General features: G+C 42.5%; 1 protein-coding gene across 1 annotated transcript in view; it reads left to right on the forward strand.

Annotated features, from left to right (window-relative positions):
* The window catches only part of Atrnl1 (attractin like 1), a 558188-nt gene that overhangs the window by 449976 nt on the left and 80550 nt on the right, over positions 1-27662 (forward strand). The window contains exon 28 of the mRNA XM_005352541.3: positions 18571-18685. Within this exon, the coding sequence (XP_005352598.1) occupies positions 18571-18685 (115 nt within the window). The remainder of the gene's footprint in view (positions 1-18570; positions 18686-27662) is intronic.

Consider the following 27662-nt stretch of genomic DNA (forward strand, 5'->3'; position numbering starts at 1 on the left):
GCAAGGCAAAGACCCTTTTATCAAGACTTGACCAGGCAACCCAATAGGTGGGAAAGAGTCAGAGACACGCCCCTCCCGCTGTTAGGAATCATCCCCACCACCCCCAAAAAACCACCAAGCTAACAGCCACAACCTCTGCACAGAGGACCTGGTGCAGACCTTGCAGGTCCCTTACTTGCCACCTCAGTCTCTGTGAGCCCATGTGTGTAGACAGAGACTGTGCTTTTGTTTCCGGGCCACCCAGACCTGAATAATCATACAGAAACTACATTGATTCCAGCACTTTTTGGCCAATGACTCAGGCATATTTCTAACTAGCTCTTACATCTTAAAATAACCTATTTCTATTAATCTATGTATCACCATGAGGCTGTGGTTTACTAGTAACTACATAGTGTTTCTTGGATTATACCTATTCTCTCTCTCTTTCTCTCTTTCTCTCTCTCTCCATACACACACACACACACACACACACACACACACACACACGCACACACACACACTCACACACACACACACATATATTTCGGATTTCCTTCCTGGCTTTACTCTGCTAAGCCATTGGCCAAAACAGCTTTATTCATCAACCAACAAAAGCAGCACATACAGAAGGACATCTCTCATCATCTCCCATTACTGTCTAATTAAAGTGTTTGAACATGACATGTCTATCTAAAATATATCTTTGTTTGACCTTGAAAACATACCTAATGTGACGACAAGTTTGATTATACTAGGTGACTGACTACTAACCTGCATTCCTTATTATCCTAAACAGTTGGTAATAATAATTTTCAAAGACTAGAAATATATATATATATATATATATATATATATATATTTAAATGAGTTATATAGGTACAACACATTGAACAAGAGTAGAAATTTGTGTGCAGTACATTCTAACAAAACTAACCTCAATATATAAAGTTTGCATACAATATACAAAAGTCCAATCCAATGTAAAACATTTAAAACTAATAGTTGCTCTTTAAAAGTAGATTCAATAATCTACCTTTTTATCCTGTCATATCTATATCCCCCTTTTTTCTTTATAAAACAAGATCCTTGAATCTAATTTCCTTTAACTTTTTTCTGACCATTTCCAATAATAACTTGTAACTAACTCCCCTAAACAAACCCTGCTTCAAAAATCCAAACATTAAAAATAAGAGAGATAGAATTTAAAAAAAAAAAGCCACATGAAGATGGAAAATACACAGAAAATTTGCGTACTCTGTGTCATTGTGTTATCCTTGAATTGTTTGACTTCTTAGGAAGGAGCAACAGATACTAAAAGACATTTAATTATAAAAGGTGATCATTAATTTGACCTATATATTTTCAAAATATCTTGACGTAAAAATATAAGTTTAAAGTTATGTTACTTTGGGAAAGACGTTCTGCTTTGGTTTCTACAAGAAATTAGATTTTTTTTCTGTGACAAGAAAAATCAGGATTCTCAAGGAAGACCCTCTCAAAAATTTTTGATGAGAGCAGATGGCCCAGATGATACAATGTTTCAGAGCAGCTCTGTTGCAATTTCTTCTGAGTTCTGCATCCAGAACAGCTTTAAGGCTGCTGACTGAGATGATGAAGCCTCACAGAATATTCTAGTCAGGACTTGACCATAATCCTAGATTTTCTTGGGGGTCTCTCAAAGATTTCCAGTGCCCCCAGTCATCAGGAAGCAGTCTAGAAAACTACACTCACATTCTCCCCCAAAAATTGATAATATATGTTTGTCTTTGTTTAGTGTGTTAGTTATAAGTTGTTATGGACAATGGTCAGGAAAAAAGCTAAACGAAGGAGAATAAATTCAGGGTCTTGAAAAGAAAAAACAAGAAACTGCTATGGGATAATGCTTTTGTACACTGTAAAATTTTGTCACTTGCATTAGTTTAATAAAACACTGATTGGCCAGTAGCCAGGCAGGAAATATAGGCAGGGTGACCAGACTAGGAGAATTCTGGGAAAAGGAAAGGCAAAGAGAGAGGAAACAAGATGAAAATGCCTCACTGAGAAAAGGTACCAAGTCACATGGCTAAACACAGACAGAAATATGGGTTAATTTAAGTTGTAAGAGTTAGTTGTTAATAATCCTGAGCTAATAGGCCAAACAGTTTATAATTAACATAATCCTCTCTGTGTTTCTTTGGGACTGAATGTTGTAGGGCCGGGTGGGCTAGAAACATCCATCTACATGGATGAGACCACATTAGCTGATCCATGTTCCATGTTGTCCTGTGTCCTCCATCCCCCTGACTCCTTCAGTCTTTCCTCCCTATCTTCCACATGGTTCCCTGATCTCCAAGGGAAGGACCCAATGGAGACCTCCAATTTAGACTCTCTCTGCATAATTTCTAGCTATGGGTCTCTGTACCTGCTCCCATCTGCTGCCGGAGGAAGCCTCTCTGATCTTGACTGGACCATAAGAAGAATCAGTGAAACAAAGAGTTGGCTTGTGAAGAAATCAACAAGACATACAAATTCTTATCCATGTTAACTAAGTGATGAAAGAGAATATCCAAATTAATAAATCAGAAACAATCGGGGCATATAATAACAGATACTGAGGAAATCCAGAGAATCATAAGGACATATGTTACAAACCTGTGCTCCAATAAATTAGAAAATCTAAAAGAAATGGATTTTTTTTCTTTTTAGTTACCATTGGCCAAAGTTAAATCAAGATTAGATAAACAATTTAAATAGACCTACAACCCCCACTGAAATAGAAGCAGTCATTAAAAGTCTCCCAATGAAAAAAAGTCCAGGGGCAGATGATTTTAACATAGAATTCTACTAGACTTTCAAACAAGAGTTAATGCCAATACTCCTCAAATTATTTCAAAATATAGAAATTTAAGGAACATTGCCAAATTCATTTTATGAGGCCACACTCACTCTGATACCTAAACCACATAAAGATTCAACAGAGAAAGATTTACAAGCCAGTTCCCCTTATGAACATATATGCAGAAATACTCAATAGGATACTCGCAAACCAGATCCATGAGCATACCAAAATGATGCTGGATCATCTTTTAGATGTGTTCTTGTGTGCAGTCTATGAGTATTTCATTGGGAATGTTTGAATCTGTGTTCATAAGACAAAATTCTCTGTAATTTTCTTTCTTTGCTAGGTCTTTGAATAGTTTATGTGTCAGGGTGATTGTGGTTTCATTAAAAGAATTAGGCAATGTTCCTTAACTCCCTATTTTGCAGCGTGATTTGAGAAGATTTAGCGTTAACTCTTCTTTGAAAGTCTGGTTGATTTTATGCTAGTCAGTCTGGCCCTAGGCTTTTTTTTGGTTTGGAAAATTTTAATTATTGCCTGTAATTTCACTAGCGGTTAGAGGTCTCTATAAATTGCTTATCTGGTCTTTGAGAGTGGTAGGTTGTGTATTAATTTCTTTTTGGTTTTCCAACTTGGTAAAATACAGATTTTTTAATTATGTCCTTTTATGAGTCTCCTGATTTCCTTGGTGGCTATTGGGATGTCTCTCTTTTTGTCTCTAATTTTATTGGTATAGATCTTTTCTCTTTTATTTAATTTGTCCATGGATTTATCAATCTTACTGTTTTCCTCAAAGAACCAGTTCTTTATTTCATTGATTCTTTGTCCTATTTGTTGTCATTTATGTTATTGCCTCCAGCCCAAGCTTGATCAATGTGTGCTCTCTGCTCCCTTTGACTGCTTTGTTTTTGACATCTCAGGTATGTTGTTGAGTTGTTGAAAGAGATATCTCTACCTTTTTTTTTTAAATGTAGACCCTTAGTACTATGAACTTGCCTCTTAGATCCACCTTTATTGTGTCTTGTAGGTTTGGTGTGCTATGTTTTTATTTTCATTCAATTCTAAAACCTTTTTAATTTCCTTCTTATTTCTGTCTTGTCCCTTCTGTCACTCAGTAGTGAGTTACTTGGTTGGAGCTCATGCACTTCCTTTCCTTCTTGTTGCTGCTGATATCCATTTTTCATCCATGGTGGTCACACAGGATGCACAGTGTTATTTCCATTATCTTATGTCTGTTAAGACTTCCTTTATGTCCAAGTATGTGACCAGCTTAGAGAAAGTTCCATGAGCTACTAAGAAGAAAGTCTAATTGTGCGTGTTTGTGTGAGATGCTCTATAGATGTTGCCAGGTTCATGATACTTGTGACATTATTTAACTCTGACATTTGCTCTGTGTAGTTTTGGTGTGGATGACCTGTCTATTGGTAAGAGTTGGGTATTGGATTCTCCCTCTGTCAGTGTGTAAGGGTCAGTGTGTGACTTTAACCATTATAATGTTTCTTTTGCATACTTGGTGCCCTTGTGTTTAGTACATAAATGTTAATATTTTAATGTCTTCTAGGTAGATTTTTTTCTTTGATGAGTAAGTAGTGTCCTTCCCTATCTCTTCTGATTAGTTTTGGTTTGACATTTATTTTGACAGGTATTAAAATGACTACACCAACTTGCTTCCTAGATCCATTTCCTTGAGGCTGGCTAAGTCCCTTTCTCAGCCAATGAGAATTTTTCTTTACATTCTTGAACACTGTAGAAGTACTGGCTGTGCTACCTCCTTGAGACTGAGCATCTCATCTTCACAGCTCACAGCACAGCCCTTCTGCAGAGAGCCTGCCTCTTCCCATGTTGTATAGCCCCATCCCAGGGGAAGACTTCTTCCACAGGGCAGCTGAAAGGCCTTCTGAAGACCTGCCAACTCAGACACAGGCCTCTGCATTGCAGGTGGTCTGCCCTCTGTCAGCCTTCACCCTTCAGCCTTCACAGATGCTGTTCCTAGGGCTGCTTGCCTATAAGCCTTCTTCACACATCTCAAAGAGTCAGAATCTGTTGCCTTGGCAACCTCACTTCCAACATAGCCTGTGCCTACCTTCTTAGAAGCAATTACAAGGATTTCCAAGTTTATTAATGCTATTAATTGTAGGATGATCACAAAATTCATAGTTAAGCAAATTTCTCTGCTGACTTTTGCTTATTTCTCAAATGTTTCAGTAGGCATTTCAGTAATATGTCAGCATGGTCATTTCCTAAACAGTAGAAGAGGATAGCAGGCAGGCAGTGTTGCCTGGCTACTCTAGTGGAGCTTAGTCTGTGAATAGAGACTGTGTTGGTTCCCCGAGGTTGCAGTGAAAAATTACCACAAACCTCTTGCTTAAAACAACAGTTCTCTGGGCCAGAAGCCTGAAATTAAGATGTTGGCAGAATGTCCTGAAAGTGAACGGACACTTTGCCTCTTTCCTGGCTATGGTAGTTGACTTCCAGCAGTCCATGGTTGTTCCTTCTGGATGGACTCCTTTTTCTTCACATGACATCTGTGGGGCCTTCCTCTTGAAAGCGTGCCAGGTCTATCCTACTCTGCCATGATTCTTTGATTAATCCTAATTAATTATATCTGAAAGGTCTTTGCATTGGTTGACTGTTGGTTGTTGTGAGAAGATATATAAGAGGAAAATGTATTTGGCTCACAGTTTCGGATGCCTCAGTCCATTTTGGCTGGCCCCATCGCCATGGCCAGTGGTGAAGCCCAAGACTACAGCCAGGAGCATGTGGTGGAGCTCATCTGGGTGCCACAAAGGCCAGGAGCCAGGAGGGAAAATAAATCCTTTAAGGGATACCCTAGTGACCTCCATCTTCCAGCTAGGTTCACTTTATGAAGTTTCCCACACTGCTTAGCAGCCTGTTGAGCGATAAATTTATCAGTGAGTTAAACTACAAAGCTTTAAGCCATAGGATTTAATGACTTTACAAAGGCCTTATCTCTGGGGGTCAGTACTTCAGCTCTGAGGCTGGGGTCAAGCAGTTTTGAGATCTAAACTATTAAAACTTATTTCCAAACAAGGGAACATACTAAGATTCTGATGGTTTTGAATTTAGGAGGAGAGATTTAATTCATCACAGACCAAAGGAGAAACATTCAAGATTTACTTCCTTCGTGATACCTGTATTTATGCTGTTGGTATCTTAATTGTGCTATTAGGCTCTTTAAAGAAAGCACACTGATCCAGATGTGTGCAGTGAGCCACACCCAATGACAGAAAGCTCCTTGAGGATTAATCAATTAGATAATTAATTACTATCACCAAGAGAGAGAGAGAGAGAGAGAGAGAGAGAGAGAGAGAGAGAGAGAGAGAGAGAGGAGAGAGAGAGAGGAGAGAGTTTCTAAAGCAGCAGGGTTAAAACTGGGGCAAGGATCATTACACAGACTCTGACCATTAATTTTTAGTCATACTAAAAACAGAAATTTGGGATTAAAGAAAAGAGCTTTGGCGAGAGATTCTGTTCACTCTTCTTTGCTTTCCAATACGAGTCGTGATGAGGCTGTGGTGTGTGCATGGTGAAGTCCTGTGAGGTAAAGCCCCAAGGGAGTGTTGTATAAATATATTCAGTTTTGACGTGTAAAGATTCCACACACTTCAGGTCATGAGCAAGCATGAAAATGCTGTCTTATGGAGTCAACTGAGCATGGGTATGTCCTGTGTGCCTACGGGAGAACACCGTGGCCTTTTAGAAGCAGAAAAGAACCCTCTGCCTCTGTTATCTCTCTTCACTCATTCCTATCTCAACCCAAGGCTATCTTCATATACATTATATATAATTAATATGTATGTATATCCATGTATGTATGTACATGCATGGATATTTGTATATATAATAGAGAGAGTGGCAGGGAGAGGCTTCCTGGGCAGTGAGAGGTATTAAGAACACACCTAAAAAGCCATTTCTGAGCATACCCACACAAACTAGTCCCCTCCCTGCTGTGTAACCAGGAAGATTCCCATAGCCTGTGTGTCTCTAACAGCCTTTACTGCAGGATGTTTTAACGTTCGCATTCATTTCTGATCATTTTCTCTACCATAGAGTAATGTCTGAATTTGGAATTCACTCTCTACTTTAACTCAGACACTAGAATACTGGTCTTGTTCTTTGAGACCAAGTTAAAGTCTATAAAAGCACCCAGGAAAGTTAAGAAGAAACTTTCATACATAAAGCCCCTGGCTCCTCTGCCATGGTTCACCAAACCAAAGTCACAGGAGGGAAATAGAGTTCGTGAGATTGACCCAGATGAAACTGCTGATATTCAACTAATTTTGACTAAAAAAAAATGCATTTGTAAATTATTTAATCTATTATAAAAAAAATTAAAACCTGAGGCCAGCCACTTTTACTTATTCATGTATTACCTTTTATAACCCCCAATATAACTTCACAAGTTAGATTTTATAATCTCTGTTTTCTGTATGAAGAACTTGAGGCACAGAAAAGTTAAATAATATACCTAAGATCACATCTGATTTAAACCTAAGTCTGATTCATGTGCAAAATTAGTTTGCATCCAATGAAATATACTAGACATTATAGTATGAATGTTTCCGAATTCTGTTGTTCAGGTCTTGAAATAGAAAACTCTAATCTGCTCTAAGATCTCAAGGGCAGGGGGTTGTTACAGATCCTGGTCCGTGTGCTTGGGAATGCTGAAGCAGGCAGCACTTGGAGTGAAGCTGGCGGGAATAGCCATAATAGCAACGGGAGAGATGAGCGTGGAGAAGGAGTCCTTGAGAAGACCGTTTCAGTCTGTGCAGCGCCGTCCTCCTCACTGGCAGCGGAGCAGGGCTCACTTGCCTTTATATCAAGAACACGTAAGCAACAAGCAGGATGGCGGTGGTAGCTCCTGCGCAGGGCAGAGGAGACATCGGGAAGGCAGGGTCGCTCTTGTGCCTCTCTGCCCTTGCAGCGTGCAGTGAAAACTGCTCTCCGTAAAGCTAACCATGGGCATCAAGTATTAAATTCTATTTATTTTTTTATAGTCTAGATGAGAAGCAAAGAAATGGTTGTTGACTTTACACTCTTTCTTTAATGCTCCAAATAGTGCGGCTGTGGTCCTTGAAGGGTTGATGTTCGAGTTTCTAGGGTAACCTATATCCAGAAAGGCTCACTCTCTCCGTCCAGGCGAGTTTTACTCTGCGGTGCTGATGCGCGTTTCTGTACAAGTTAAATAAGCTCTTTCATTCGGAATTTTGACCATGTTCTTCTTACTTATAATAGGTTGTGATTGCTGTAATAATCATAGCAGAAAGTTATTTATTATGCTGGATCTATTAACATTTGATTCCTCATTAAGAATATTGCCAAATCTGCACTTTGATTCTTTCTGCTGACACCTAAGTTTTCACAGTGCTTCTTGATTTACTTTTATAGTGGAAGTTTCAGAAGTAAATGTTTTCATTTAATGTATACTAAGCCTAACGGGTTTCATTGGAACGCAGTGATTCCTGAAGGGGTTTGTAATGTCACTTTGGTAAGGTCTGTACATCGTGATACACTGGCCAGGCCCCCTCCCAGCGTCTCACCTCTCCCCCAGCTGACGGCCATTACCCCAGCCCTGGCCAAGAAGAGTTGGAGGGAGCTGATAAAGGACCTGGATTTCCTGAAGTAGCCTGGCTTCTTCTCTCTTTGTTTTTTCAAGGCAGGGTTTCTCTGTAGCTTTGGAACCTGTCCTAGAACTAGCTCTTGTAGACCAGGCTGGCCTTGAACTCACAGAGATCTGCCTGCCTCTGCCTCCCGAGTCCTGGAATTAAAGGCGTGCGCCAGCACCGTCTGGCAGTCAAGAAAAGTATTGGTCTCCAGCCTCTCATCTCTCTCTACAGGACAATTCCTAGTATGCATTCTTGGAACTTCTAGCAATTTCTTAAACAAGCCGTCTGCATTGCACCCCTCTATTCAGATTTTCCCCTCTTCCAGGAATCCCCACACTTCCTTGCTTTTCTGGCTGTCTCTTGGTCATCCTTCTGTTCCCCTTCCACTGCCGCGTTCAAGGCTTCTTACATATGTACTGCACATTCCCCTGGTACCATAGCCTAGCCACAATCAGCTGTGAGGGGTGCTGGCTGCACCCCATCCAACACTACTCCAGTGCCTCCTCTTTATCTTTTAAATAGAATATCCTGGCAGCTGTGTTCCTAAGGTGGCATTTTGCGTTCATGACACAATATGCTTTGGAATAGACCAGTCTGAGAAACCGCAGCATGATCTTAATTCAACTTCCTTGTTGCTGTCTATTAATCTGCCCCATATTGACGTTCTCTTCGTATCTTCCCACAAGATGCAGCTCTTTGTCTTGTATACAGTTTTGAAAAGAGACAAGTAAACATGTAAGCATGCACGCATTCATGAGCATCCACTTACTGTGTATGTCAGACACCGCCTTGGTCTGGTTTGTGCACACATGAGGCCCACAGATAGGAGCCCTGGTCAGAGTGGAACCTCTGTGGATACACGGGACCCTCAGCAGCAGGGCTGATGTGTAGCACATGAGGTGTTGGCGTCGGGTGTGTGCCTCTCATGGCAGAGTTCTAGCACTGAACTTCTTAATTCACTCATTGAAGCCATTAACAAATTCCTAAACTATCACGTTGGCCTGAGAAAGCTTCCTTTTGAGTTGCTGGAGCAGAGAGCTGGGTAGGTGCTGTTTTCTGGCTAGCTGATTCTCGAAAGGGTTGAACTGGGGCTTTAGAATGGATGGCACTGGCTTCTGGTCTAGGCAGGCAGGACAGCACAACAAAGGCCCAGCCCTGTGCCTGAGTAAGGAGGGACAACTGATGTGGCCGGCACAGTAGTTTCTCACTCAGAACCGTTTTCACGGCCAGAATGGATGGTCTCCATTTCAGATTCTCACATGAAGCATGGTGGTTAAATTGCTTTTGTGCGGAGATCCTGAGAAGACTATGAGTTATTAAAATTCTACTTATGGCAATTCTTTCATAGATAATCCATGTCAAGTGTTTGAAAAATGCTACCCAGAATCAATTTTTAAAGACGACCTGTTCAAAACCGCCTGCTACCAGCCTTCATAGTCATTAACCCATTGAAACAGAGCACAAGATGGCCCTGCCGCATTTTCCTGCTGGAGGAACTGGCAGCAAAGCGTCTGCTCTCACAACTGAGCCCCCTCACCCCCAAGTTCCTGCTGTGTAGACTACTACAGATTTGAACCTCAGCATGCATGAATGGCCTTGAGGGTGTGTGCATCTCTACTAAGAACAGAGACACAGAGAGATGTTTCTCAAAGGAAAATTCTTAGTGTGGTGTGAAACTCCTTGACAGTCAGGTCCTTCGGAGCCTCCAGCCCGTTCTGTGAATTTTGGGTTGTTTTTTATTCTTTTACCTGTTCCCTCAGACAGTCCTTTACTCCCTCTGAACTGACCTCTAGAATGGTTGGCCTTGTTTCCGAGGGTGTTCCATTAGCCCAGTTTATTTTGTTGCTGTGAATTCTCCTACTGTATCAGGCCAGCCAATGTAATTTTTTCATTTACCATTTCGTGTAGAGGGAAAGTCAGTCAGTAAAGAGTGTGGTTTCCAGCCTCACTCTTTTCTCAAGGCTGACAGTGAAATCTGAGAATCTGATCTTGGCATCTGGAACCCTGGGACTTGCTGATCCTATGGAATCCAACATATTTGATTAGCCATGAATCTAGCTACTGCACTGACTTAATTCAAGGCTCAGTAAATTTGTTAAGTTTTATTAATGTGACTAAAAACTAAATTTTCTATCAATCTAAGCAATCATTAAGCTGCAAATACCAGACTGTTCATATTTATAGATAGGTCTGCATTAAACACTGCAGACATGAAACCCTAGGCTGATTAATGTGCAGTGTTTGCTTTTCTAATAATTCCCTCATAGATCAGATTGGTGTTTGTGAGTACTGTCAGACTATTCTCTCCCTGTCAAAACACTCATTACTGCTGACAGCTAGTACATATCCACATTAATCCTTAATTCCTTGATTCAATTTTCTAATTGCTTTTTTGGCATGCGATGGTGGCCATTCAGGTCCATGTGATCTATTCATCATACCGTATGAGAATGTTCTTTAAATTACAACGGCCATTAAATGTGCCTGAACAGGAAAAAGCATTAGCAAGCACTGGAAATTTTAAATTTCATGATACTTAGGCATAGTACTAGGTACTGCTATGTCAGATATTCTAGAGTTTATCCATAAATCATATACATCATAGTCACAATTTATTAAAGAGGAAAGGGACCCTAAAGGTCACTCGGCGTACTGGTTCACTTTGCATTTGGGGAAAGTGACTTAGGATCACACAGACAACGGCAAAGGTGACCCTGGGACTTGTTTATTCTTAATGCTCATTGTGTTTTTGTGATTGTGTGGATGTGTGTGTGTGTGTGTGAAAGGGTTGTTTGTGTGAGGGGGTGTTATTGTATGAGGGGGTATTTGTGAGGGGTGTTTGTGTGTTTGTGGGAGGGGTGTTTTGTGGATGTGTTGGTGTGTTTGTGTGTGTGTGTGAGAGAGAGAGCATGTGTGTTTGTATGTCTGGGTGAGTATGTTTGTGTGGGTGAGGATGTCTGTGTGGGGGTATTTAGGGGTTGTTTTGTGGCTGTGTGTGTGTTTCTTGTGTTTTTTTTTTTGATATGATTTCTTCCTTTGCTATTTATTTTTGGTTTGTTTGTTTCAATTTGTTTGCCTAGTTTTTTGGTTTGGTTGGTTGTTTTGATCTGTTTTTTTTTTCTAAAAAGAGAGTGAAAGAGGGTTAGAGTTTGGTGGGTGAGGAGGTGGGGAGTTTTAAAAGAATTCGTGGACAGGGAAAAGTATGATTAGAATCTATTGTATGAAGAAAACTTTCATTAAAATCTTTAAATAATAAAAAAATCATAACTAAAACAATGTAGGGAATTCTCAAAGGATTAATTAAGATATTTTTAAGATAAATGAACAGAGATATAGATATATACACACATAAATCCTCTCTTAGTTTCTGCTCCTCAAAGCCAACTGACAGGGTAAGAGAAACCTTGAATTTTGAAAAATGTACTCTTAATAAATTGTATATTTAGAACATAGAGTAGCCTGACGATATTGTGGCTAGAATTTCAATTAAGAACTTATATACTCGAATCCTGATCTGCCCTGATTGCCCGTGTTACATGGCTGTATCAGCTGACCTCTCCGAATCATTTCTTTGTCTCTGTAATAGGAAACATTTGCTGTAGTTATATGTAACAATGTGTCCAATGCTTAGCTGCACACATACCTACCGTGCCCAGCCCATGTTTGTAGTTGTTACTTTATTGTCCCTCTGTCGTGGGGTGCTATTGTCGTGCGGTGCCATTGGCCAACTGCTACCCTGTGACGAGCTTGCTTGCTCATACCGTCCCTCCTTTACTCGTGTGGTATCCACCGCAGCAGATGACAGACAAGGCAGAGACCAGCACAGGCCTGCCCTGCCCGGGACCTCGTGGCCACCAGCATGTACTTCAATACCTGTAACAAAAGACTGAGAGACAAGCTCCCCAAGTCAGCGAGGTGCTTGGGCATTTCAAAGAGAGGAGTAACTACAGGAGCTAAGTGAAGAATAAGAAACTGGACTTAGGCGTTTCGTGTGTGGTGGTGCACATCCATGACCACCAGCACTGGGAATCTCAAACAAAAAGACCATGACTTCCAGGCCAGCCTATACTTCATAACAGACACTGTCAAAAAAAAAAAAAAACACTTGGATCCATGGTAAAGAATTAATATTGCAGGTTCAGGGCCATGGTTTGATCCACAGGCCCATGACAGGATAAAATGAAAGATGGAAAGGTGAAGAAAGAGAAAGAAAGACAGAGACACACAGACAGAGAGAAAAAGGAAGGATCTGTTCTTCAAGAGCTTGATCAAGAGGGATAGAAAAACCACCATCTTCCTAACCAGAGGTCAGGAGCAGGGAAAGCTCTGAAAAGGGGTAGCGGGAACCTCAGACCAGGGACAGCAGCATGTTTAGGGGATGCTTGATGTGGCCTTGAGGGATGTCGGTCATGAAAGTAACCACTGTAGGGACGAAGTCCTGCATCACGGAAAGATGGTGGACTAAGACGGGTCATTCTGGAACTTATACAGGAGTTGAGGAATAGCCCTCACGTCAACAGAGGTAGACCTGGTTTACAGATGGACCGGCGTTGTGACCGAATGCCCGGGAATACCATTCTGTGCTACAGACCGCATGTGGCAGCATCCGGGTCCTTTCTGACCCACAGACATCCTCTGTTGGTTGGCAAGTATTTCAAAATGTATTACACACACTTCTAGCTCCAATCACCATCTTAATGGTCTGTTGTGAGAGCATCAGATAGCCTATAAATCCGTGCCGCCATGCCATACAGGACTTCCAGAAATGGCCTTCCTGGGGTTTCTAGCAGGCAAAATCTTTAGCTAGCTTTGCCCTTTGGCATGTTCTAAGCCTGCAGCGTAGTTTGCAAGATGGATCTGTAAGTAAAAGGCATATTTGACCGGTACGCTAAAATAACCAGACCAGCTCAAAACAACAGATATAATTTAATAATTGAAAAAATGGGAAACTCATGCTACCCCCGTTTATCTACCTGGCTCCAGGTGGCCATAGCCAAGCCAGATGTGATTGGCTGAGCTTTCCTATCATCTCCCCTTTTTGTCTAAACAAGATCGAACCAAACCCAATACAACTATATACAATAGGAACAGATACCAAATATAAAATTACAAGCAATAAACAATATTAAGCAAGAAACACAACAAAAGTTTTCCTAAGCATTTTTTTTCAAGGAGTCTAAATAATGTATTGAAGTTAAGTTTAGCTAAATCATGAGGAGGGTAACTACAATTATCTAATCTTCAACTCCGTCAAAGATCTGAGAAGGGAATAAATATTACTTAACAAACGAGATATATCCAAAATGTGCAACAATTGACAGAGACAACTGACTACCTGGGCAATCACCCAAAGTCTCGTTTGCAATGTTGAGTCAACCAACTTTGGCTAAGGCATAACGTAACTGACATACCATTTTCAAAGGCAAGAAACTTTTCAGAACTATCTTACCCTGTCTTGGCAGGATATGACAGTCCTGTTTTATCCATTTACGGATACTCTGAATCTCTGTCAGTGGTTGAGGTATGGGCTTTTCTTTGTCCAAAGGCCAGTTCTGCCAAGAAGAAGACAAGCTCCAAGTGGAATATCGTTGGTGCTCAAAAATCTCTGGGGAATAGATCAGTGTTGTCAGGAGCAATTGTGTCTTACTACCACAGAACTCTAAATTAGCTTAAATGCCATTTTCTATAGCTCTTTGAAGAGGTTGAAGATTATACTATCTATACTGAATATAATTTCTATGAATCTAAAGAACCTGGTTAGCCTAACTATAAATATGACAGACAGAGATGACTATTGATCTATCAGTACCTATCTAACTTAAAGACTAAGAGAATAAACAACTGTACAATAAATGAAGACAATGACCTCTAAATGTAAACAATGTATGTCATTACATAAACGATATATAAGTATCTTAATCAGAGGTGAAAATCTAAGTTCTACATCCAGAACAGATTCAAGACTGCTGCCTGAGATGATCGAGACTCACAGGATACTCCAGTCAGGACTTGATGATAATTCTAAATTTTCTTTAGATCCCCATAAGATTATCAGTGCCCCCAACTAGCAGGAAGTAGCCTGAAATACTATGCCCACATTCCCAACAAATGGACTATGGATATTTTCCTTTTTTTTTTTTAAAAAAAAGAGGGGGAAGTGGTGCAGGAGAATTGTCTGTATTCTGTCAATCATGTATTTTAATAAAACGCTGATTGGCCAGGCAGGAAGTATAGGCAGATCAACCAGAGAAGAAGTGGAGGTGGGGAGATGAGAACAAGAGAATGCTAGGAAGGAGGAAGCCCATTCCTCCAGTCCAGCCCAGACCACCGAGAAGCAAGATGTAACCTACCCGGCTGAAAGGTATCTAGCCATGTGGCTAACATGGATAAAAATAATGGGTTAATATAAGCTACAAGAGCTAATAAAAAGACTGAGCTAATGGACCAATCAGTTTATAAGTTATGTAGATCTGTGTGTGATTTTCTTTGGGACTTGCTGGCTGTGGGGTACTGGGCGGGAAACAAAAACCCAACAAGCCTGCTCTTTCATGTTACAGAGAAGGAGGAACTCCCTCATGCTACATGGATCCCTGCCTCAAATGGCAGTCTCACTTTCAGAACATACTGCGGTTTAAGATTTACCTTGAAACTATTTGTGATTCCAGAAGCTTCTCTGGTAATTTGTTTTTAATAGCTAAATAAGACTGGGAAGGCTTTACCATAACACGTATGACCCGTCATAATGGCGATGTGAAAATAAGTTCTGTAGTTTGAAAAACCTCCAGCAAACCTAACAGTTCTGTGTGAGTGTTGCGTGCCGGGTACTTCTGAAACTAGGGCTGCTTGTTACCTCACGGTTGGAGCTTTCGGCAGCAAACAGGAAAAGGCCTTCACGTCCCAGCTGCCCAGTGCGGCAGGCAACAGACCTGAGCCGTGTCTCCTCCCAGGGCAGACGTGGAGGATCCACGATAAATTGCAGGACTCTGTGAGCCTATTATGTCATTGGGAAGGGACTGTGATTCACGGTTTATCACAAAACAACTGAGAAACCCCAGGATATCCAGAATATTATCTTGTGTAGCATGTTGCCACCTCCTTTTGTAAAATTCAAATGTTATTTAGTGTTTCTCTCCTTTTTTTCAACGTTTAAAAGCCCACATTTAAACTGATATTTGTCACAAATTCTTTCACAATAATTTTTAATTATCTGAATTCCTTCCAGAAGTGTCAAAGAACTGGCTAGTAACTAATATTTTAAACATAATGAATAATTCATGTTTTGCTAATATCCTCCTATGAAAGTTATTAGAGCTAAATATAGACCAAGTTGTATGGCAATTTGGTTTTAAAATAGAATTATAATCTCCTTTTACAGAGCTTACCAACACAAAGAGGTTTTTTAAAGTGCTTTTTACATGATCCCAGCAGAACCGAGAGTGAGAAAATTAGTCTAGAATGGTTCTGTGACTAGGTCTTCTCATACAACCCCGTTCCATGGTCGGGCTCCTCACACGTGAGTCCTCCTCCATTGCAGGGCCTCTGAAGTCCAGAGAGTTAGGTGATTGGGCTCGGTTCCACCAGAAACTTGCAGTTCGATTTACAGTTTCCTAATTTTTCCTTCGGTTGATGGTCTGGACATTTACTGTCATTCCTGTGGGATGAAAAAAGTGGGAAGGTGGCCTGGCCACAAGACCCATTAGTGAACTCCCAAACCATGTATTTCCTAATCCCCACCCCAAACCAAACTATTTCTCAAAAATCTTTATTCCCATCCAAATTCTGCTGTTCTAGTTTCTGCAATTAGATTTTTAAGTGACTTTGGATAAATAAATGTGTTGGTTGTTCCACTCAGAGCCAGAGAACACAGTAACAAAGATAACATTATCGGTTGCTACCTATCATCAGTTTTTCTTATCTACAGTGAAGGAGATTTTAATATTTCTAATAAGTTACTGTCATTTAAATCTGGAATTCATTTACATTCTCTGGGTGTATTTTAGCAAATTGACCTTTACATATATTTTGCATCTATTAAATTAAAATACATTTCAGTTGCCTAGAAATATGGTTGGGAAATTCATGGTGCTTTTTCTGTTAGTGTTGCCGTATGACAAGCCTATTCTCTAAATATTTGCATCACTGGATAATATCTATGTATTTATGCTAATTCTAACTTAACATTTTCAAAACTTAATCTGTTAAATTAAATGTAAACTTTTAAAGTATCAGCCCGTAGATCTTGTAACTTGGTGGAAGTCAAACAACATGGCCACTCGCATTATCCTGAACATTTAATGCCCTCTGCTTCCCAGCCTGACCACTTCCACCTTTATATTGAAAACTTCCAAAATATAACTAGAGGAGAAAATTTTAAATAAGAGATTTATGTTGCTATAAAAGGAGAAATACTTTATAACCACATAAAACCGTTGTAACCGGGAATTCAGTCTAAGTTTTACATAAAAGGGAACATATTTTATCTTTAATGGCTCATTAAGCCTTCTGGAAATGGCAACATTCTAGAATATTCTAGGTGAATGACTACATATGTCTATATTTCTTCAAAAGTTCAAATATCTTAAGTAGAAAAAATCTGAATAAATCATTTATTCTAATAATTAAAGGTATTTTTGTTATTTCTTCTATTTAATTTTGTCTTTGTGCAGAAATGCCTCTTTGACATCCTGCTGTCTCCCACCTGTAATTCCTCAAATAAAGTAGCCCAATCTGTGATTCCTAGGCCAAGATGAAAACCTTGATGTCTCAAAAGTCTCATTATTTATTTTTAAGCTCCAAATATGTATATATTGTGTGTAAGTAGGAAAGGGGTGAGTGTGCAGGCATGTGTCTATATAGTAGTGTGTGTATATGGAGAGCGTGTATGTCTGTAAATGGGTCATAGGCTACTGTTGAGAACAGACTCCAGAGGTAGCTACCTGAGCTGCACTCCAGGCCTCTACTTCTTCCAAGCTGTAGAGAGTTTATACTTGCTCCTTGACTTCCTGGGAGGTGGGAGCAAACATCTTTCCACTCCAGATAGGAAACCAACAGCCCCCCCCCCCAACATTTCTGCCCATCTACATTAGAGGACCAGTGAATTACTAGATTACTCTTAGGAGTGCAGAGAGGTCAGCTGGCCAGGGTCCCCCCCAGCACTCACACTGCTTGTGTCCTTGGGGAGAGGCTTGTGAAAATTGTCTGTTTCAGGAGCTTCCTGAAACTTGTAAGTCTCCATTACTTTCTGAATCTTTATAGCCTCCTATGATGTTTTAATTTGGAGGAAATATCTACATAAGAACCCTCTTCGATATTCTCCTCTTGTAGGAATCATTTAAGACTTAACCCAGATAATATATGCCAGGCTGTGAAGCATCTAATTCATCATAAGACATTACTGCAATGTCGTCATTATCAGTTTTTAGCATATTTGCCTTACTTCTGCCCTGTCATTTATGCAAGTGTATTATTGCTGGACAGTTATTACGTGTGTGTTTCACTAAGGTAATTTTAAAGGCATGCCAATTTATATATGGAACTCTCACTTTTATATGGAATTCTCTTTAGTCATATACACAGAGACAAAGGGCACAGATGTGGTCACCAGGTCAGGTAGGGGTGGAGAAGACGACATAGGGCGGTGGCCGTAAACCTCGCTTGATGAGGTGGCTGAACCTAGATACCTGTTGTAGAGCAGGAGGGCTGATGTGATGACCTCACGTTGTATGCCGACACCATGCCGCTCGTGTAGGCTTCGCGAAGCAATGGCTCTTCGCTTGACCTTAGCGGTACTGTCGCTTCTGGTTGGTGTATTAAATGTGCATACATGGAAGTAACTCTTAAAAGTAGCTGTGCCAATAGGATATTTGGGATTGCGATCACTTAATTAGATAAATCAGGTTATGTGGCACATCGCTGACGAGAAAAATTGGGGAAGATGCTTATCTTTGGGCTATACCAGCTGGCATATTGTAGTGAAATGAACTCACATCGTCACGTGAGGGATAAGCTCACGTCCACACTGTGCCAGCACTAGGTATCGCCCAACAGCCAGGAGTGCCCACTGACTGAGGGACCGAGGAAACGCAGCAGAAATCAGCCATGCTGTGTCACCTGTGCCAACTTACCGTGGGTTTTCTTTTCCAGGGCGCACCTAAGCCAATAGCCATAGAACCCTGTGCTGGGAACAGAGCCGCTGTCCTGACGGTGTTTCTCTGTCTGCCGAGAGGATCGTCGGGCGCCCCACCCCCTGGGCAGTCAGGTATGACACATGAGCCAACTGGAGTTATGCAAACTTGATTGAGAAGAAGAAACAGCTGCGCTAAAAACACTGTCAGGCCACTTCCCAGTTTCTGATTCAGAACGCGGTAATGAAATCTTATTAGCGCATAAGCTGTCACACGAATACGTACATCCTGTGCTTTGACATTCATTCCCCAGTGTTTTCCATGTAAGCGTCTGTTGATGCCTGTGTATTTGTGCAGTGTAGTGTAATCCAGTTGCTGTAAGGACACTCGCTAGCAAGGAAACAAGTTCTTGATGCTTTGGGCCCCCTTCTTTTCCCTAGTATGTATGGCTTATAGGAAGCCAGTTGAGAGCTATGATGAAAGCTTTGTATCCGTGATGCGGAACCAACCCAGGAGAGTGTGTGTGACTCAGTGGGACCAGGAGACAATAGCTCGTTGCAGACACCTCCCTGTGAGTGGGATCTGTTGTCCCCCAGCCCAGACAAGTGGGCTGATAGGCTAGTCGCTCTCTTTCTGCAGATGAGCACACTGGGTCCTATTCTGAGTCACCCTTTCATCCCTGAAAAGTATATTTTGGCTTTGGAGCTGATTGTAAGTATGGTCTTGCGGTTTCCTCCTAGCTGGGATGCCCTCCATCCCGCAGACGCAGTGGATGTGAATGTAGTCGGTAGTTGGGTCACGTGCCACACTCGCCTCTGTTTACAATGAGAGTCCATCGACCCAAATTACTTTGCTTGTATTCTGATTGTCTTTTCTGGTCAGCTCTTCATGGAATGGATGGTTCTGAGAGCAAGGGAGGTTCCAGAACTTTCTCCTCAGTTCCTTTATACATTAAACAAAGTGCCAGGGTCCTGGCAGTGTCCGGGCTGCAATGGAATACTTACCTTCCTACTTACCTTTGCTCACTCCCCGCCTTAACTTTGACCTTGACATGGTTTGTGTGTATCCCCCCAAAATGGAAACTATACACCTTACACCTTTTAAGCTCCAAAACTACACCATTTGAACAGTTCCCAGCAGCCTTACACTCACTTACAACACTCTTGAGGTTGTCTTAGTGCAAGAATTTCTCAACAGTAAATGTTTATTCAAGAGAGAGAGAGAGCGATCCTGTCTGCACCTTCTGCAACACCAGGTGGATGGATTTGTTTCTGCTCTGCCCAGGTGCACAGCATGCAGAAGGCGGAATGGTTTGACACTGGTCAGATGAGATGGATATTTATAGGGCTGTGCCCAGCTAATGGAAGCATTGTTTTAGAGCTGGAATGAATTCCAAAACAAATACTTCAGTAATGAAAACGAGCCAAGGTGACATACACCAAGGCTCCTCTCAATCATTGACAAGATGACTCACTGATGGGGAGAAAGTCCAGGCAGCTGCCAATATCCTGTCCGTCCCTTTAACCTTTGGAGTCCTCTTTGGCTGATTCCCAAAGGCCCAGGAGCTGTGTGGACCGTTGCTGCTGCCGCCTCTCCTCACAGGAGGCACTGTGGTTCCTTGTGATGATGCTGCTTTCGCGGGTTTATTCACACCGTGCTCTCCCTGTTTTTCACGTTTGATCCCCATGGCAAGGCTGTGAAGTAGGTGATACAGAGCTCCATGTCTACAAGTGAGAGGCGTTAGGTGTAGAAAGCTCTGTGCCCAAGGAATAATTGGATTAGGGAAGGCAAGGGTAGCGAGCGAAGAGAAAATATTGTGGCTAGCATCCCACCTGTAGCAGAGAGCCTGCTTCTTCATCACTAACAGCCCACATCTTTGTGAGTTGGAGCATTTGAATTGACAACGATGGTGTCGACAGGGCTGCTCTAGGTAGAGAGATGAAACATTGAAATAGTACACATACTTATTCCAGAGCCTGGAAAGGGAAGGGCGTGGTGTGTGTCTGCATTATTCAAGACAATCTTGTCACTTCTTCCAAAAAAAAAAAAAACCTAATATATTTAACGGTTATTAGAGGAATAAGAATATTCCTTTATTCTATCCTTCAAGGTACAGTGTTATCTACTGACGGCATCTGCTTTGAAATACACGAAATGCCATGGTGGATAGGGTGATGGCTGATTGACAGGTACGAAGCAAGCCAAGTAAAGATGTCAGTGGGGGACTCAAAAGGTGCTGGAATAGATTCATCCATTATGTCCATTATAAAATTCAACTTTGCTGGATCATTGATTTTTTTTGAAACAGTAAAATGTTTGTTGTAGAATAACAGCCTCGTGGCTGTGCTGGAATGTAGCCTGGGTGCCTTCAGGACAGTCACCTTTCCCCGACCTGTTCTTGCCCATTCAGCACACCAGTGTGGAGGGTGGCCCTTCCTCCCAAATCCAGCCAGACTGTCACGGACCCTCTCCATGAAAGCAGTCACACACACACACACACACACACACACACACACACACACACACATGCATGCACACACATGCGCATGCACACACACACCACTTGCCAAACTACTGAATCTTCTTTGGTTCTGTCCAGATTCTTTCTCAAAACTGCATTTAGCACCTGGCGATGCGTGTCCATCCTGCAGGGGCAGCTGGTGATCCTATGGGACTCAAATGTGCTTTGCCTCCTTCTACTAATAATTTCCATAGTATTTAATGGGTTAGCGGTGCCCTTTTTTTGCATCTGTCTTGAAAATGTGAACTGCCTTTGGCCTTCATCTAATCCGAGATCCAAAGAAAAGCTGCACATTTGACCTCTGGACTACTCAGGCGCTAATCATTTTCTTGGTATTATCTGTTCACTTTTTGTTAAACTTACAAAGTAATGGGTTCCACTGGGACATTTCTATACAAATATGACGTCATTCAACTTTGTTCTCATTTGCCCTCCGCAGGGTACTCTTTCCACCCCACCCCTGTCCGATCCCCTTCTCCTGCTCTCCCCACATAGATTCTCTTCTCCTTTCTTGACACCCCCTCTTTAGACTTCTTTCTAATCTTCCAGTTTTTTAGTGTGTAAGAGTGTGTGTGTATCTGTATAATGTCTGTTTGTGTGTCTGTGTTTATGTCCGTGTTTGACTGTGTGTATGCTTATGAATGTCTCTTATATGTATGTCTCTCTGTGTTGTTTATATATAATGTACTTAAGTGCTCATGAGTAATTCTCCCCTTAGGTGGAGCAGAAATTAAACATAAGGTGTTAAATGGTTTTGTGTTTGTTTGTTTTGGGTGTCTGCAGAGTTAGGCTAATCAGGTACCTGACTCATCCAGCAAACCTGCTGCATCGCGTGTGTTTGCTGCGAACATGCCTGCCAAGCATACCAGGCTCTGAGATTACTTACTGATCAGTACTGTGGTCATGTGTTCACCACACAGCCGCTTTCTCTCCTTGTCTCACGGTCGCTACAGAACCTGTGTTCCCATGAAAGCTGCACACATTAAGTCACTCTGCTGTGTGACACTAAACCACGCTTGTCTCTGATCTCTCAGACAGTCCTGTCCCCGGCATTTTAGAGCCACATGAAGGTGAAATGTGGACAAAGCCAGTGGACCTCTTGAGAAGCACAAATTGAAAGAGATAATGACCACTGACTCTCTGATGGAAGACTCTGGATTCCACAGTTTACGAATTCTTCCTAATGAGAGGCAGATTAATGTTCCTCGCTAGGTTAGAAACTTCAGGGCCCCAAATGTCCACAGCTAGAATGGAGCAGTGTGCTTCAGCTAAAATCAAAATTTTACTGTGACCCAGTCTCATGGATGATTTATTTTAAAGATTTTTGTTTTCGACGTGTATATGTGGTAGCAGGACACACACACAGCACAGTACATGTGTGCAGTAAAATGACAGCCTGGGGTTTCTTCTTTCTTTCTACCTTTATGTAGCCAATTGTCTCTGTGATTTGTTGGATAACATTATTTTCCTTCTCAGAACTTCGATGGGGTTGGAGACTATATAAATGTAGTTACTTTCCTCTCATGACTTGGCCAAGTTATTTATTATACAAGACTTAAGCTAGTTAGAATAGGATATTTGTACTTATTGTATATAATTTCATAGTAGGTTTAGAACTCACTTAAACAAAAGGGGGAGATGTTGCGGGAGCTCCATCCATTCCTTCAGCCAATAGCCGCTGAGATATCAGCCCATTGGGGCGTGGTCTCTCTTCCTTTAAAAAAGCGGCCACTTCCCTTCGCCCACGCACACTCTCTCTCTCTCTCTGGCTTCTCTCTGGCTTCCGGCTCCGTTTCCGGAGACTAGGCTCCCTCCTAATTGCACAGAGGGCTGTTGTCTGGGATGGTGATCTGTAAGTTTTTCCCCCTTAAATAAATAACCATTCTATTAATCATAATTCCAAACTGGTGTGGGATTGTTTGTGACTTATGCCTTCAGTCCAGCATGAACACAGTTTGCCAGGCAAGGACAGCGGCATATCAGGCCATCTCCTCAGCCTGTGAGGGATTTCTGACATTAACAAGGCAGATACTGCTGGGATGTCTGAGATTGTGACGTCTCACTTTTAGTTTAGACTTTTGGGCAAGGTAATGAGACATTTTACAATAATCTACAAGTATTGCATGAAATTTACAATGATATTCTAGCCACAGTGTCATTGATGTATCTCCTGATAAAACAATGACAAAGAGACCTTTAAGTTAGAAGAAGAAAAGAGAACTAACTATTCTGGGCCAGCCATTGTATTAGATGCACACACATGCTTGCACACCCATGCGCATGCACGCCCACACAAAGTATGTACACATACATACCACGCACACACATACACAAACTTGCTTACTGTTTCCAGTCCCTTTGTGAAGCTGCCATGACTCGGCTTTTTACCTGAATCCCCACAGAGATTAAATGACTTGACCAGACTCAGTTCAGCTAACAAATGAATTTAGAGCCATAAGTCAAACCCAGAGTTTTCTGCTCCTCAGCCATGTGGGGCTTCTAAATGTAGCCCTGAAAAAACAAACAAGGAAGCAGGCAAACTTAAATCTAGTCAAGAACGTCATGGAGGGTCTGTGCTAACCAGTGGGCCTAAGAGATCAAGCCGGGTTCGTTGGTCTTTGCTGGTGATGTCACCGCAGAAATTGGATCAGATGCAAACATGTGCTGTCATGCCCTCCATGCTGGGACAGGCATGGTTCTGTGTGTGCTGACAACAGGGATGTCCAGCTCCAGGAGAGGAACCCAGCATGTGAACTATGACGTCGGAGCTACCAGTCCTGACTCTGCCACTGGCTGGCCATGTCGTTTACGTGCGACTGGGCCATATTCTGCAGATTCACACGCCCACTCTAGACGGACTGGACAGCTCTACTACGAACTGTCCATTTGGTCTTGTAGCATGTACTTCCGGTTCCCCATGACCAACCAGGACTCTTTATTTCCCCATGTACCTCTTGCCAGTGAAAAAAGTTGATTAGCTTCTCTCCAAGTCAGAGTCTCTGTTACTGTGAGGCAAAGCAACTTGGAGAGGACAGGGATTGTTTCAGGTCACCTCCGTCACTGAGGGAAGTCGAGGCCAGACTGGAGCAAGAGCTGAAGCAGACCATGGAGGATGCTGCTTACTGGCGGGTTTCCCCTGCCTTCTTTCTTGTACTGGGCAGGACTAGGGGTGCAGAGGTGGCACCACCCACAGTGGGCTTGGTGCTCCTGCATCAGTTGCTATTCAAGCAAATACCCCATAGGCTTGCTTACAGGCAATTGATGAGGTATAATTCTAGCTTGTAGCAAGTTGATGGAAAAAAAAACTTAGCACAGTGTCACTTTTAAATTTGTGTGTGTGTGTGTGTATGCGTGTGTATGTGTATGTATGTGTGCATGTGTGTATGTAAAACCTGCTGAATCCATTTAGTGTTGTTTTATGTCTATGTTTTTAGGACTGACCACTTGGGATTGGACCAGTTGGGGGTTCATCTCTGAGAAAGACTGCTTCTCTCCCTCAGCAGCCATTAGCTGCCTTGTGAGATTTCTCCCTCCATAGCGGAATGTCAGCTACTGCTGTCATTGTCCTGGTCTTGTGCAGGCAATCGTAATGTTGAGAGTCCTTGGGTGCAGCGTTGTCTCTGTCATTAGAGAACAGACAGCTGGAGCTCTGCTCTTTTGTCCTTCTGCGGTCTCCTCCACGATGTCCCCTCGGCTTTAGGTGCAGGGATTGTAGATGTTTGCCTTGGAGCTTGGCACCCATGGTTGGTTGTTCTCTAAGTTTTGACCTCTTACAGATTCTGTAACGGTCTCATCTGCTGCAAAAGAAAGGTGCCTTCTTGATAAGGGGTGGGAGCTACTGTTCTCCGTGGAAATACGGACAAGTGTTGAGGATGTAGTAAGATAGTCTACTGTTTAGGAAGGTGGTGCTAGTCAGCTCTCCTCCAGTTAGGGCTACAGAGCCAGAGGTGCATCCCCTCCTATTGAGAGGGCTGTAAGTCCAATTGAACAGCTGTTGGTCTCTCTCCAGATGTAGGCACTACTATGATGCCCCTGGGGCCTCCTGTCTTGCTGGTCACTGTGACCAGCATCTCAGCTGAGTAACACTGTTGCTTTTCTCCTTGCCAGCTTGCAGAGTGTCTGTGGTGCTGTGAGAGCGAGTCCTCCAGGAGAGGCTCCTGGGTCAGATCCGCAGATTCAGCAAGGGGACCTTACTTCCAGAAGGCAATTGAGGACAATGGCAGTAGCCTGGGTTGTCTTGAAAGTCTCTTGGACCCCTTAAACAACTTGAAAGTCTTCTCATGCCTGATTCTTGGGCATTTTTTAAATATAGTCTATAGCTCTTGAAGAAGTAGCATCATCTCAAGTATAATAATTTCATTCAAATGTGTAAATGTGTAATATTTAATTTTGTGAGAACATGAAATAATGCAATTTCACTGGCTTTCTAAAAGATCCTCCATGTTGTTATCCCCCACCTACCCACTACTTCCGGCTAAAGCTCTCCCTCTCCCCATTCCCCTTCATATCACCCATGCCCTGCTCCTTTCTAGAGCCACACCCCCACCCCGTGGTCATGGTGCCCTTTTACTTCCCTGGTCTCTGTGGTTACTCCAGATTATATAGTCACATCTAAAGTTTGGGAACTAGGAACCATCAAGAGAGAACATGAGGCATTTGTCTCTCTGGGTCTGGGCTTCCTCCCTCAGAGTGTTCTCTAGTTCCATCCGTTTATCTGTACGCTTCATGATTTTACTTTTCTTCCCAGCTGAATGGTATTTCATAGCATATATGTGACACATTTTCATTATCTGTCCATCAGCTGAAGGACATTTAGGTTGTTTCTGCTTCCTGCTGTTGTGAGTGTGCAGCCATGAACATGGCTGAGCGAGCATCTCTGGAGGCGGAAATGCTGGATCTCGGCGACACACCCTGTCCTGTCAAACCAGTCCTCAGTTTCCCTTCTCTAGGAGTCTGGGAGGGGAGGAGTTTGTCAGCGCAGGCTCTTCCTTCGCCCTTCTGCCACTGTTTCTTCACACTGGTTGAGATGCTTCTGTTGATCGTCCTAGCACTCTGTCGTAGCGGGGGCAGAGGAAGAACTAGGACCACTAGATAGAATGCATTGTAAAAATCCAGCAGGTTAGTTGCTTTTATGCTCAAATCCAGTGTTGCTCATAGCCAGCATTTGAGTCTGTACAGAAAAAGTGTGGTTTAATAAATGACAGAATGAGGCGGAGAAGCCAGGAAGGTAATTAAATAAGAGCAAATGTCTAAAATTGTTGTTGTTAATAAATATTACTCCGTCTCCAAGAATGCTTGCTATTCCAATGACCCAAACCCCACTGCAGGAATAGTTCTCGCCTCTCTGCAGGGCTCTGGCTGTTGTGAATCTACTTGCCGCTTCTACTCACTCGGGAGTGTTTAGGACTATCTGCTGTGTGCTTGGGAAGGCTGCAACCTTCGCAGATGTAAACATGACACAAATAATCATGCAGATAAACCCATAATTTAAAAATTTGCAAAGTGCAATGAACAAAAGGTGTGGAGGTGGAATTACAGAGATGTCTGATTGCTAAGCCTGCTGTTTTGTAGAGTGGTCACGGAGTAATGGATGCAGCCATGAGGAAATGAATGGTACCCTTTCCTCTGCCCACAGTCCACCATAGCTCTGTGGTGTCAGACTGTTGAATGCTCCCCACCACCTCCTCAGCCTCTGGAACCATTTGCATCCCCTGGTGTTCTGCACCTTGACCCATCTCAGGTACCTCCTTAGAATGCAGGGAAAAGCTATGGTTCCTAAACCCCTCTGCCCCTTATGGACAAGAAGGCTTTCTGTTTTCCTAGGTCCATCAAGTCTCTGGGGTCCTCTGCATCTGGTTAGGAAAACTGTTGTGTGCTTGTCTCCTGGTCATACAGACATCACCTCTCATGGCTGAAGATCAGTCTCTCGCTGGCTCTCCTGTTGTTTAGATGTAAAAGTCAGAGTCACCCCTTTCCCTTCTACTCTCTCTCTCTCCCCCCACTCTTCCTTTCTCTCTGGCTCCCTCCCTCCACTCTCTTGGATACAGTAGTCCCAGAATCTGACCCGTCTTGATCCCACCATGCCTTTCCACAGCCTGGGTTTCTGACAAGGGAAAGTACCAGCGTTAGCATCATGCCTGCTCTTCCAGAGATGTGCCCCAGGGTGGGCAACCCTCCTGTCACTGCTCAGCAGCCTGTCTACCTAGCACCTACAGTCCCTCATTTGACCCATGTGCACAGCAGCGTGAGTGATGGGTCCTCACACAATCGCTTCGACTCTTAGGCCTGTTTCTTCACCTGGCACATAAGGAAGATGACTGAGTAGAACCCCTTGTTATGGCCACTGTAATTCTATACCTGCTCGGTTGGTTGGTTGTTCCCTTTTTTATTTTTGACACAATGCCTCACCGTGTATCCTGAGATGATTTCAAAATGGCCATCCCTCAGCATCTGCTCTCCACATGCTGCAGCTACCTACATGTGCTCCCACACGTGGTCCCGCACCTGCATGTGCCCCCATACCTGGCCCCGTACCTGCATGTGCCCCCACACCTGGCCCCGTACCTGCATGTGCCCCCACACCTGGCCCC

The sequence above is a fragment of the Microtus ochrogaster genome, chromosome 8 (genome assembly GCF_000317375.1).
Source record: "Microtus ochrogaster isolate Prairie Vole_2 chromosome 8, MicOch1.0, whole genome shotgun sequence".
In the NCBI taxonomy this organism is placed as follows: Eukaryota; Metazoa; Chordata; class Mammalia; order Rodentia; family Cricetidae; genus Microtus; species Microtus ochrogaster.